The sequence below is a fragment of the Oryza brachyantha genome, chromosome 1 (assembly GCF_000231095.2).
Source record: "Oryza brachyantha chromosome 1, ObraRS2, whole genome shotgun sequence".
NCBI classification, from domain to species: Eukaryota; Viridiplantae; Streptophyta; class Magnoliopsida; order Poales; family Poaceae; genus Oryza; species Oryza brachyantha.
Window position 1 is genome coordinate 13,367,737 of NC_023163.2, and position 12,245 is coordinate 13,379,981.

General features: G+C 37.6%; 2 protein-coding genes across 2 annotated transcripts; both read right to left on the bottom strand.

The window, feature by feature from the left end:
• Positions 1 to 1,537: 1,537 nt before the first annotated feature.
• LOC107303561 lies at positions 1,538 to 2,356 on the bottom strand. Its single transcript, XM_040519974.1, has one exon. It carries the CDS (start codon positions 2,296 to 2,298, stop codon positions 1,954 to 1,956), a length of 345 nt encoding a protein of 114 aa, XP_040375908.1. The 5' UTR covers positions 2,299 to 2,356; the 3' UTR covers positions 1,538 to 1,953.
• A 4,628-nt stretch (positions 2,357 to 6,984) lies between these two features.
• Positions 6,985 to 7,707, bottom strand: LOC121053291. The gene has a single exon (XM_040520027.1). It carries the CDS (start codon positions 7,683 to 7,685, stop codon positions 7,332 to 7,334), a length of 354 nt encoding a protein of 117 aa, XP_040375961.1. The 5' UTR covers positions 7,686 to 7,707; the 3' UTR covers positions 6,985 to 7,331.
• Between the last annotated feature and the right edge of the window lie 4,538 nt (positions 7,708 to 12,245).

Sequence of the window (12,245 nt, forward strand, 5' to 3'; positions counted from 1 at the left end):
ATGATAGCCTCGATGCGGGAATGCGGATCAAGCTTGGGAGGTGGTAAACCGAAAGCTCGTGTGGCAGATCAAGCTTGAGAGGCGGCGAATCCGGCTCAGGTGGCGCAGATCGACCTAGAAAAATGTGGCTTATCTACAGTTGCAACAACCAATTAAACACTAGCCTAGTAAACCATAAGATGACCAAGTACGGTAAGATAACACATGAAGGTAGGTATTAATAAAACAAACTATTTCCACGAGTCTATATTATAGTGCAAGTGAGAACTGATTAAGGAGGGTCAACATTAGCTTCCATTTTAATTATAATTGTCATTTTACGCCTTTTTTTCCTCTGTTTTCTATTGGTGTGCACGAATTATGTAGCTTAGAGCAGGTACACTGTAAATCAGCTATAAATATATTTTAATGATATAAGAGAGGAGAGAGAAAAACAGTAAGCTACATATTTGTATATTTATAGCTAGCCGTAATACGGACTCCAAGACACAATGTATATATGATAGGTAGGTCTAAGTATTAATAGTATAGTATATGTTTTGTATGTAACTATCGTATGGATTAACCATACATGATTTTATACATGATTTGAAGTTAGTAGTTGACTATGTTATTGAACTTGCTCTTACTTGTTTAACTTGCACTCTCTGCCAATCCTTTTGAGAACGTGCATTGAATTGATGCAGTATAAATTAATATTGTTTACGTTATAAGATGTAAATATGTGAAAATATAGTGGCCTTTTATAAAAAGTGGTAGTAAAAAGCTTGGCAGGTAAGAGAAACACAGTACAATGACTGTTAAAAAAGAGCTTAGCGGTGTATAACGCGATTATTTTTAACCTGAGCTGGAGAGGGACAATCAGGGGCCTCGTCATTTCGTATTTGTTTTTCTTATGTTATAAGTTAAAATTTAAATTTTTAACCCTAAATTTAGAATTAATTTAGGATTTTTCATCGTATTTTATTTTTTAAACTTTACTTGTCGCTAAAAATATATATATAATTTTTTATTCACAACTTATGCAAAGCTATTTTTTTCCAATGACAATGTCCACATAATATATGGCATGCGTAAGATAGAATTTTTATTTATTGTCATCACTATTTATTTATTTATGTAAAAATCTATTTTTGTAACTAGACTTCCTACCAATACTTTGTTTGAACACCTATTTATGTAAAATAATATTAAATCTACTAAAACATATGTGTCATGAGGAAACATATTGTGACAGAGACAGTACATAAACAACATAGCGAGATTATTATCGAGTAAACACGACAGTTAGTGTGAATTTTGAGAAACTAAGAGCCTGTTTGTTTCCTTCACTGTTACATTCAATGTTTTGACACTATTAATAAAACTCACCTCACATTCTGGACTATTTCGCAAGACGAATCTATTGAGTCTAATTAGTTTATAATTAACAAATGTGATGCTTCAGTAAATATTTGCTAATCGTAGATTAATTCGGCTTAAAAATTTGTCTAATGAAATAGCCTTTATTTATATAATTAGTTTTATTATCGGTCTATATTTAACACATCTAATTAATATGTGACAAAAAAAATCCCTAAATCCAATCAACCACTCAGCCATACGTACGGATTGAATAGCTTATCTTCTTCTGCCTCCATATATCAATCTTCTCGAAGCCGGTGTATAGAGTTTTAGAAAGAACATTTTTGAAGTAGTCCATGTCTCATATGCGTCGAGAAAGTTCGATTGAATTATTATTCAACAGAACACCAAAACACAATATCACATCGGCACATCACAATTTCACGTTTCTGGTTTCCAGAAAAGAAAACACACACGATTTTACGCATTCACACCAAAAGAGCACACGCCAATGTTAATTAGGGCTCTCATATATTCTGCTCTCAATGGTGGCATCTTCCTGGCAGCAAGGCGGTGCATACCACCAGCCTCTATTGCCCCGCAGCCCCGCTACCAATCCATGTCATAGCGATGGCCGTTGACATCACCATCGGCGTCTTCGAGCTCGAGATAGTACGTCTTGAGCTCGTCGTGCTTGAACTTGTGCTTCCCTTTACCTCCCGTCGTCGACGGTGTTCCACCGCCACTGGCGACGCCCTTGCCACTGATAAGCTCCCTGAAGGCGCGGCCGCCGGTGAACTTGGAGTGGTTGGTGGGCTTTCGCGGCGCCCTGACGAAGCCGCCGTTGGCGACCGTCGCCGGCGCCGCCACGCGCGCGCGGCGCTTCCCGTCCGGGTCGACCAGGGCGCGGTCGTACGCCCACACCCACCCGTGCTGCCGACCCTCGCGGCGCATGGCTGCTCCTCGCTCAGATTACTTTTTTGCTGGTATTGCGGTAATGTTTTTCTGTGGCGTATTTATAAGTTTCTCTCTGCGCCCTCGTCGCGGGTTGGTTTGCTTGACCGCCACGGGTTCTGTATTTATTTATTTACAAGAGCCACGGGTTCTGTGTGATCAGCTACTTGGCTGCCAAGGCTTCTGAATTTTGTATAGTTTTGCAGTTTTAAATAAGGTTTTGTGATATAGACTTTTCAACTTAGATTTTATTTTCAAATTTCAAAAACTCAAGTTAAATTTCTACTACAAAATTTAAAATTTTCAGTTCAATTATTTTTTCTAAAAAAGACTCAACTCAGATTTTAGAACTTTCCGATGAAGAGGTTCCTACCTACTCCCCATGGGACAACACGAGCTTAGATTCAACAACGGGAGCATATGTTTACAAAGTTAAGTAATATGTTAAATCATTTCTAATTATCCATGTAAATTCTTCTTTGAATTAAGTCCTACTAAATTGTTGTGATGATTTAATTGTTCTTATAAACATAGTAGAGGAACTGGATTATCGAAGACATAACTAGGTGGACATTCGGACTAGAAGATTGGACAAACTATTAAGACCTGCTACTCTGCTAGCATCATTTTGAATTATTCAAATCTCTCGGCTATGGGGCATGGGGCCAAACAAGTACTTCTTGGAAGGACTTGTCATTTACTAAGGGTGTGGACAAGCTATTAAGACCTGCTACTCTGCTAGCATCATTTTGAATTATTCAAATCTCTACTATGGGGCATGGGACCAAACAAGTACTTCTTGAAAGGACTTGGCATTTACTAAGGGTGTGGACAAACTATTAAGAACTGCTACTCTGCTAGCATCATTTTGAATTATTCAAATCTCTTTGCTATGAGGCATGGGGCCAAACAAGTACTTCTTGGAAGGACTTGGCATTTACTAAGGGTGTGTTTAGTTTGCAAAAATAAAAATTTTTACGGTCACATCGAACATTTAACCGGATAGTGGAAGCAGTTTTTGGACACGAATGAAAAAATAAATTTCATGGCTCGTCTAGAAACCGCGAGACGAATCTTTTGAGCCCAATTAATTCGTCATTAGCACATGTGGTTACTGTAGTACTTATGGCTAATCTTACGCTAATTGGGCTCAAAAGATTCATCTCACGATTTCTTCCATAAGTGTGCAATTAGTTTTTTATTTTATCTATATTTAATGGTTCTGCTAACGCCAGATTTTGGTAAATCACTGTTACAGATTGAAACGTGGCTAAAAGACCAGATCGGACAAGAAAAGGGGAATCGACTGAAGAAAGAAATTGAAAGCGACAATACTGCAGCCGATAGAGTCTGAATTGGACAGGAGTCAGAGTCCGATTGGGCCCGGATTTAGAGATAGGTTCGGTCTTTAGCTACGAGTATGTAAATTATTGTAGGATTTATGTTAGAGTTTGTTTAGGATTTTGGGCTTAATTAAAATCCGGATGAAATAAGTTAGTTACTAATACGGATTCTTATCCGGTTAGGTTAGTTAATCCGGGGATATAAATATGTATGCCTGAAGTCATTGTAAATCATCTTTAGATCAATCCACACATTTTCGGCGCATCGCCAAAATATTCGACTTGCTTGGGCTTTCGCCGTGGGGTTTGTCAGCTTCGTAATGTAAGTTCGTGTTCGTCAAAACCCGTCGATCAACTAGAACAGGACTGTCTCAGTTAGATCCGATCTCCTGCCTGGTTGATCGCCTAGCTGAGTTCTATTATTACTTTGATCTGTTTTAGCTTGAAGTAGTAGTAGTTCTCGATCAAATCCTCGCGAGTTCTTCTGTTTGATCTGCGAGCATGATTCTAGTCAACTTGATTATGTCTCGGTTCGGTCCGATCAATCTAGGTGGTCGGGTTTGTATTATTAGATTAGATTGAGTGCTCGTGATGGTTTATCGCTGGAGTTCTAGCCAGCATTATCCCAAGTAATATGTTGATTTATCTGTTAAATCTATCGATCTTCAAATTTCTATGATTATATCGTGCTAGATCGCTATTGTCTTGATTAGATCTGATCTATGTGTGTTTAGTGTGATCTGCTTATAGAAGTTTGTCCGATCGGTTGGGATTAATGGATAAATTGACAGATTACGCTGGTTTGTTATCCTATTACTCGTATGTTGCAATGCTTGGTTGATTTCACGCATGATTATGCCTAGATCTGTACTATCTTGGTTGAGTTCGATCTTCTAGGTCTAGTATGAGCATGTATGCGGTTAGTTATTATTGTTCTATGCTAGTAATTGGTATAGCGTTTTAGTTTATATTAAATTCCATGATTAGTCTCCTATCGGCTGTCGATTTTACGTGTGATAAGTGCTAGATCGGTCCGATCGGTTGATTAATCTTAAAACTGTCTCATTTGAGTCCGATCTTTTAAGATTAATATGTTGGTTAGTATGTTTGGCGTTTATCCTGCTTTTGATCCCGCTGATTGAGCATATTTATATTTATCATCACGAAATTCATGTAAAGTCGATCGTCTAGTTCATCGGCTAGGGTCCTGGGACGGTATCGGCTATCCGGCCGATAGTGATTTCGGGGTTAACTGTTTTTCATGTTATATCTTGTCAGTTACCTGATCAAACAGACTGGCATGCTCAATAATTCTGAGAATTAGGTCTTGCACTGCAGTGGTCTGAGATTAACTCACAGGCCTACGTGTGTAATCGTTGTTGTTATTTTTAGCGTCAACAGATTCATTTAGGTGTTCAAAGATTTGATACGATGTTTTTGAGAACTAAACGGGGCCTAAGATGAATGTGGCCTCACCATCAAATTCAACCGGTGTTGACAAAAACAAGATAAATATTGTTTACACTCATCAAAATAAGATAAACCGATAAAAGAATGTTTGGACTAGTAACTTGGGTCTATACCTTATATCAAGAGTTCATTAGGGGTGCGCATGATTATAGTTTGTTTTCATACCGATCCTAATCGTTTTTCCTCCTATATAAATCCTTGTCATGCATGTGTCATTTGTAACCGCCTCTTTGTTTATATGAAAGTTTAGTTTTCGCAATTTCTGTGTAATTGCATCTGTCATTTGTGTTGTATCATATTCATCCAAATATGTAAGTTTGGTAGTCCCATCAAACCCTTTCAGCCCCATCTTTTAGCTATTTAGGGGCACAAGTAAATTCACTTACTACCGATTAAAAATATTTTATAAATAAACTTTTATATATATAATCTTAGAGATATAAAAGCAAAGTCACAGAAATAAAGAGCGATAAGAAAACCTAAAATCAACTCTAAATTTAAATTTAAGGTCTATATTTTAAATTTAACTTATAAACATGTTTATAAGAATAAAGGAAAAAATAGTGCCCGGATAATCACGGGTCATGGTACCACCTCATTCCGCTTCCCTACGCTTCCTCCGGTTGAATGGTCTGATAAACTCTGTCACAAAACTACTGATTTGGAAATAAACGATTGATTAGTACTGATTCTTTTTCACGTTACCAAGTGTTTACATTAACACCCTATCTTTGGCTTTTGCTTTGGTTATAAGTCAAAATTTAAAATTTAATTTGAAATTAGTTTTAATATTTTATCATCGTAATTTACCCTTTAACATTGGATTTTAGATTGTTATAAACACGTATATAAAATTTTATTCATAAATTATTTTTTTTAAAATATGTCGTTTGATTTTTAATACGAAAAATGACCCCTAAACAATTGGAGGAGTTTGGCAGGTAAATTCATTTCCGAATTCCGATGAGAGCCGACAAATTTCTTTAGCGCCTAGAACATTGCGGTTGTACTTAATGACAAATATTTTTTTATCTGAAATCCAATGGATACTCATTCACATTCTTTCGCTTGATTTTATGAAAACGTTAGATAGTTATGAGCATGTATATGCTCTTTTTTTTACTTGCATTCCCAACTAGTTTTTCATATTATGGCGTCATTTTTCATATTTTAGAATAAACAAAAACAACTTATTTATAAACGATAAATAATTTAGGGTAAACAATGGGAGCCTAAGAATTGATCATCAAGTTCTGCACTAACACCTGCGTACGAACCGATGTATAAACAAAATAGTCACAATAAATACTCCTGTTATTCGTCATTTACTTTCATAGATTTGAGAAAGGCACAAAAGGAATTAAAAAAAATCTTTGTTTCTTTATATAAGTCGCATACGTTTAAAATTTGGAGGCACGGCTCTCACCGTCTCACATTGTACTGCTGCAGTGCTGCATGGTTTACCCCACTGAACATACACACGTCACATTTAGATGCTTATGCGATTAAATCATACTCTTTTGTTTAATTGACACAGTTAACTTTTAATTCTATATTTGACTTTTCGTTTTATTTAATTTTTTTGCAAATATACACAATTATAAATCATAGTTAAACTTACTTTAGTAAGAAATCAAATCATAACTAAATAATCAATAATTATATAGATTTTTTGAAGAAGTTTGGCAAATATGCAAAATTATAAATCATAGTTAAAGTTATTTTAGTAAGAAATCAAATCATAACTAAATAATTAATAATTATATAGATTTTTTAAATAAGATGAATGGTCTAACGTTAGAAACAAAAGTCAACGACGTTAATTAAAAATACAGAAACGTTATTTGCTACTACATATGGCAATCTTCTTTAATTATGGAACCAAACTTATTCACCGCATAAACAACATGTGAAAAAACCGGACGTAAGTTATTTAATACTACATATAGAGTTTTGGGAAGAAAACCATTTTCGACGGATGACATGCACCTACAGTCCAATACTCATTTTCGCCCAAAAAGTTCAATTCAATTATTATTAAACGAAACACCAAGACATAAAATCCACATCGTCACAGCACAGTTCACATTTCCAGAAAAAACACACAATTTCACACATGCACACCAAAACAAGACACGACAATGTCAATTAGGGCTCCGATTCTACTCTCAATGGTGCCAGCTGCTTGGCGGCGATGCATACCAGCCTTTGCTGCCCCCGCTACCGATCCATGTCGTAGCGATGGCCGTCGGCGGCACAATCGGCGTCTTCGAGCTCGAGGTAATACGCCTTGAGCTCGTCGTGCTTGAACTTGTACTTCCCTTTACCTCCCGTCGACAACGACGACGACGGCGTTCCACCGCCACTGGCGACGCCCTTGCCACTGATAAGCTCCCTGAAGGCGCGGCCGCCCGTGAACTTGGAGTGGTTGGTGGGCTTCCGCGGTGCCCTGACGAAGCCGCCGTTGGCGACCGTCGCCGGCGCCGCCACGCGCGCGCGGCGCTTCCCGTCCGGGTCGACCAGGGCGCGGTCGTACGCGCAGACCCAGCCGTGCTGCCGACCCTCGCGGCGCATGGCTGCTCCTCGCTCAGATTACTTTTGCTAGCTGGTTCTGTGTTATGCTTGTCTGCGGTGTATTTATACGTTTTCTCTGCGCCCTCGTCGCTGGTTGGTTTGCTTGACCGCCACGGCTTCTGTTCGATGGGCTACTTGGCTGCCAAGGCTTTGACAGCTTTGACCCCAGCAACGCAACGCAACGCAGTGGTGGGTGGAGAAGGTGCAGCAACCACGTCGTTCCTGAACCGTCGATCTGATCGTACAAACACCGATCGTAACCAAACGCAGCTTGCACGTTTCCTTACATGCTCCTCTCAGGACTTATCCACGTTAAAAGCACTAACTTATTTTATAAGCACACTTTCGAAGTTAGAGTTATATATATTTTATAAGCACACGTACAGAGTTAAAGTTAGATATAGTTTACTCATTATATAACCAAAATATTTTTTATTACTCTTATTTTCTTTTAATCTACCCTATGCAATATTTTTTTAAATAAATGCTAACAGTCAACTCTAAGTCTTTGCCATGTATAGCAACCATTTTTCTCTTTCCTCACTTCTCTTTCATTCATGTCAGTATATTTGTTCATGTCAGTATATTTGCTTACATGATAGAGAGAGTCGGCTAATAATCACCGTTGTATATGACCTTGGTATTTCAATCATCCTTTAGTTAATTAAAATTGCCGCGTTGTTTCCGTTGATACAAGTGAAAGAACTACGAGCGAACTAGCTATAGTGATGGAGACAAAGTATATATATTGTGAGAAAATTAATGTGCATCCTCAGACTTTAGTGTCCATGCTCAAGATATATTACACGCGGGCAGTGTGCGCATTGCAACAAAAGTTGGTACTGACTTCTCATATAAATGGCTACATAATACATGGAAATATATCCAAGATTTTTATTCAAATGTTTGGAGAGGTTTGAATTTTGTATAGTTTTGCAGTTTTAAATATGGTTTTGTGATATAGACTTTTCAACTTAGATTTTATTTTCAAATTTCAAAAATTCGAGTTAAATTTCTACTACAAAATTTAAAATTTTCAATTCAATTATTTTTTTCTAAAAAAACTCAACTCAGATTTTAAAACTTTCCGATGAAGAGGTTCCTACCTTACTCCCGATGGGACAACACGAGCTTAGATTCAATAACGGGAGCATATGTTTACAAAGTTAAGTAATATGCTAAATCATTCTAATTGGCACCATTGTTTAATTGACACCCTTGACTTTTAAATATATGTTTGATCATGTGTTTTATTTAATTTTTTATATAAATATATAAAATTATAAATCATAGTTAATGTTACTTTACTAATAAATCAAATCATAATAAAATAATCAATAATTATATGATTTTTTAATAAAAAGAATGGTCGAACGTGGAATCATGAGTTAACAGCGTTAATTAAAAAATTAGAGGGAATAGGAAAGATACAAGCATTAGTCCAAAGTTTAGGAGGAAAGTGTGTTTCATCACAGATAGCCTAATGTTTGTCTCTGAGTGAAACGCCAACCCCGAAGATAGAACCTGGATGACCCACATCATCACGAGCACGATGGTCGTCCGATTCAGATAAAAACGAGATAGAGAAGTTCAATACTCAACTTTGGAAGAATCAAGAAGGGCGAAATGGTCTTGTCCTCTGGCCCAATAACGCTAGCTGAATCTCCCATCCACCGTGAAACATGCTTACCTTTTAAAAACCCTTATTCCAATTATGTACCTTTTCTATTAAGTCCCTGATTTTAATTACAATTGTACCCATCACTTTAGAGTATCTGTTCAAAGTGAACGTGTACGCACATTCGCCAAAAAAAAACTTCCAATTAATATTTTCTTTATTGCAATTGGAACTTGCAAAAAAAATTTGATAATGCATTAGAAGGTGCAAAATGTGTAAGTGGTAGAGAAATGAGTGAAAAAATATATTAAAAATGCTACAACATATGCCAAGCTGTTTTTTTTCCAACGACAACGTCCACATAATTTATGATATTCGTGAGATAACATTTATATTTGTTGTATTGACACTATTTATTTATTTCTAATCAACAAAAAACTGTTCGTATTATAACTAGATTTCCTACCAATACTTTGTTTGAACACCTATTTATATTAAATAAAATAAAATCTATTCGTATTATTCTTAATTACCAATCAAGGTAATATGCTAATGTTATGAACTTCTTTGCATTGTTACTCATGCTAGTTACATAATATTTATCATTTTAAACAATGAAACGGTCCTAAAAATAACTTTGTTGCAATATTATAGAAATATAAACAAATATATGATTTTACTAAAGTACATTTGAACGCTAATTTATACCTATAATCTTTATGCTTATAAGGAATATACCTCACAAGTTATTCATATGTGTCATGAGGAAACATATTGTGACAGAGACAGTACATAAACAACATGTGAAGACGACAACATAGGGAGATTATTATCGAGTAAACACGGCAGTTAGTGTGGATTTTGAGAAACTAAGGCATACGTACGGATTGAATAATTTATCTTCTTCTGCCTCCAATCTTCTCGAAGCCGATGTATAGAGTTTTAGAAAGAAAAACATTTTTGAAGTAATCCATATATTTGCGCCGAGAAAGTTCATTTCAATTATTATTCAACAAAAAACCAAAACATAGATATCACAGGCAAGCTCGAGCGAAGGAAACACTAAAATATAGTTTTGAAGTTTTAAATAAGCAGAAGACCCAACAACACCACAGGCAAGCTCGAACGAAGGAAACGACCCTAACACGAGCAATCTTGACGAAAACCTGCTCTTCTGAACCACATTTTATGCAAGGGGTGAGTACAAAAGTACCCAGCAAGCCATAACCATAAATAACAAGTATAATATATACAAGGAGTACAAAGGAATATGGTTCATCAAAGCAGTTTGATAACAAGCCTATCATTAATAGTTTTGCCCTACTTTCATAAACATTTAATTCATAAAAAGGTATAAAACGATACTTTAAAACAATAGCAATATTAAATCACCATTATTCTCATCATTTCAAATCCACATTTTAATTATAAAAGAGTACTCATACCATGAGAATAGGAATCACCCTATGACGTATCTCCATTAACCAGGAGCACGGCGTATTCGAATACTGTACGACTCTGCAGTGTCTGCCCAGCTTTACCCGCACGATATCCACAGTTTGCAAGGCTGTAAATAACATAACATAATACTGCCCCAAGCTCATCTAAGATTCACCTAGCGGGTTAAAGGATTTTGTGGCTATTGGCCCCGTCCCGAACGCAGAGGGGGTGTGTTCCAACCCGCCACAACTTCCACCCCTATTGAGCGTCTCAGAGGCACATCAGTTCCTCCTGACCTTTTTTGGGTATACACAGTACCCTCGGCACACGCAACACCCTCACTCATACAATTCTTACCAACACTCGCCAATACACACCTAAGACCGATATTGCCATATACACAGATAGGTTGCAGATCATCAATTCACTATAGCAGTATACGCTAAGTTCGAATATCTCGATCATGCGGACGGAAGCAATTACATGCGCGCCGCCAGCCATCGCGGCCCTCCCATGCCCATGCGCCACCGGATCTGGCCGTCGCGGACGCCCTCTCGCCCGCGCATAGCCGGTCGTCGCGGCCGCACGCCCCGAGCCGACGTGCCACCGACCGTCGCACCCGCCCTCCTGCACCCTTGCGCCGCCTGGATCTGGCTATGGCGCCCGCTCTCCCGCGCCGTAGCGCCCCTGGCCGCCCGACACCCAAAGTGAAGAGAGGAGTGAGAACAAGGGGACGAGAAGAGGAGGACACCAACATTCAGTCGGTCGGGACGCCGGGGAGGATGTCGGTCGGGACGCCAGGGAGAAGCCATCGCCACCCATGAAGCACGATATCGGATACTCTCACCCCCCCTCTGTCCCTCCATGCGTCGTGGTCCGAGGTGGTGGGATGGATCGGTCCGGGCGTTTTCCTGGGACGGGATGGATCCGGATCTAGGAGGAATATTTTTCTTCTGGGTTCAACCCATCCCACTCACTTACTAACCAACACATGGTCAGAAATGGGTTGGCTTTGTCCCAACTCATCCTAACCCTCGAACCAAACACACCCTAAGTGTCATGGGGATGTAACTTTTAGTGCTATAGGGATTTATTTTTAATATTGGCGGGTATAACTTCAACATTGAGGGACGTAACTTTTAATATTTTTTGGATTAGGGATGTAACTTTTAGTATTGTGGAGATATAATTTTGATATATGAGGGATGCAAATTTAATGCATGGGATGTAACTTCTATAATATATGTAAATTTTATGTTGTATTAAATTTAAAAAGTAACTAACAATAAAAGTAAGTAACTTGTTACGGCATTAAAAACGATCTATTGTGTTGTAAAAACTTAAGTCTATCTTAAAATTTAGATTTAATCAACATACCAGAGTTACCCACAATGGATTTACTTCTAATGTCATGGCAAATTACTTTCTTTTTATTTTAAGTGACTTCTATAATATATGTATAAATTACTTTTAAGTTGTATTAAATTTATTTTTATATGTTT

Excerpts from the sequence above, each read along its gene's own strand:
- LOC107303561 (XM_040519974.1), bottom strand. The coding sequence starts at position 2,298 with ATGCGCCGCGAGGGTCGGCAGCACGGGTGGGTGTGGGCGTACGACCGC.
- LOC121053291 (XM_040520027.1), bottom strand. The coding sequence starts at position 7,685 with ATGCGCCGCGAGGGTCGGCAGCACGGCTGGGTCTGCGCGTACGACCGC.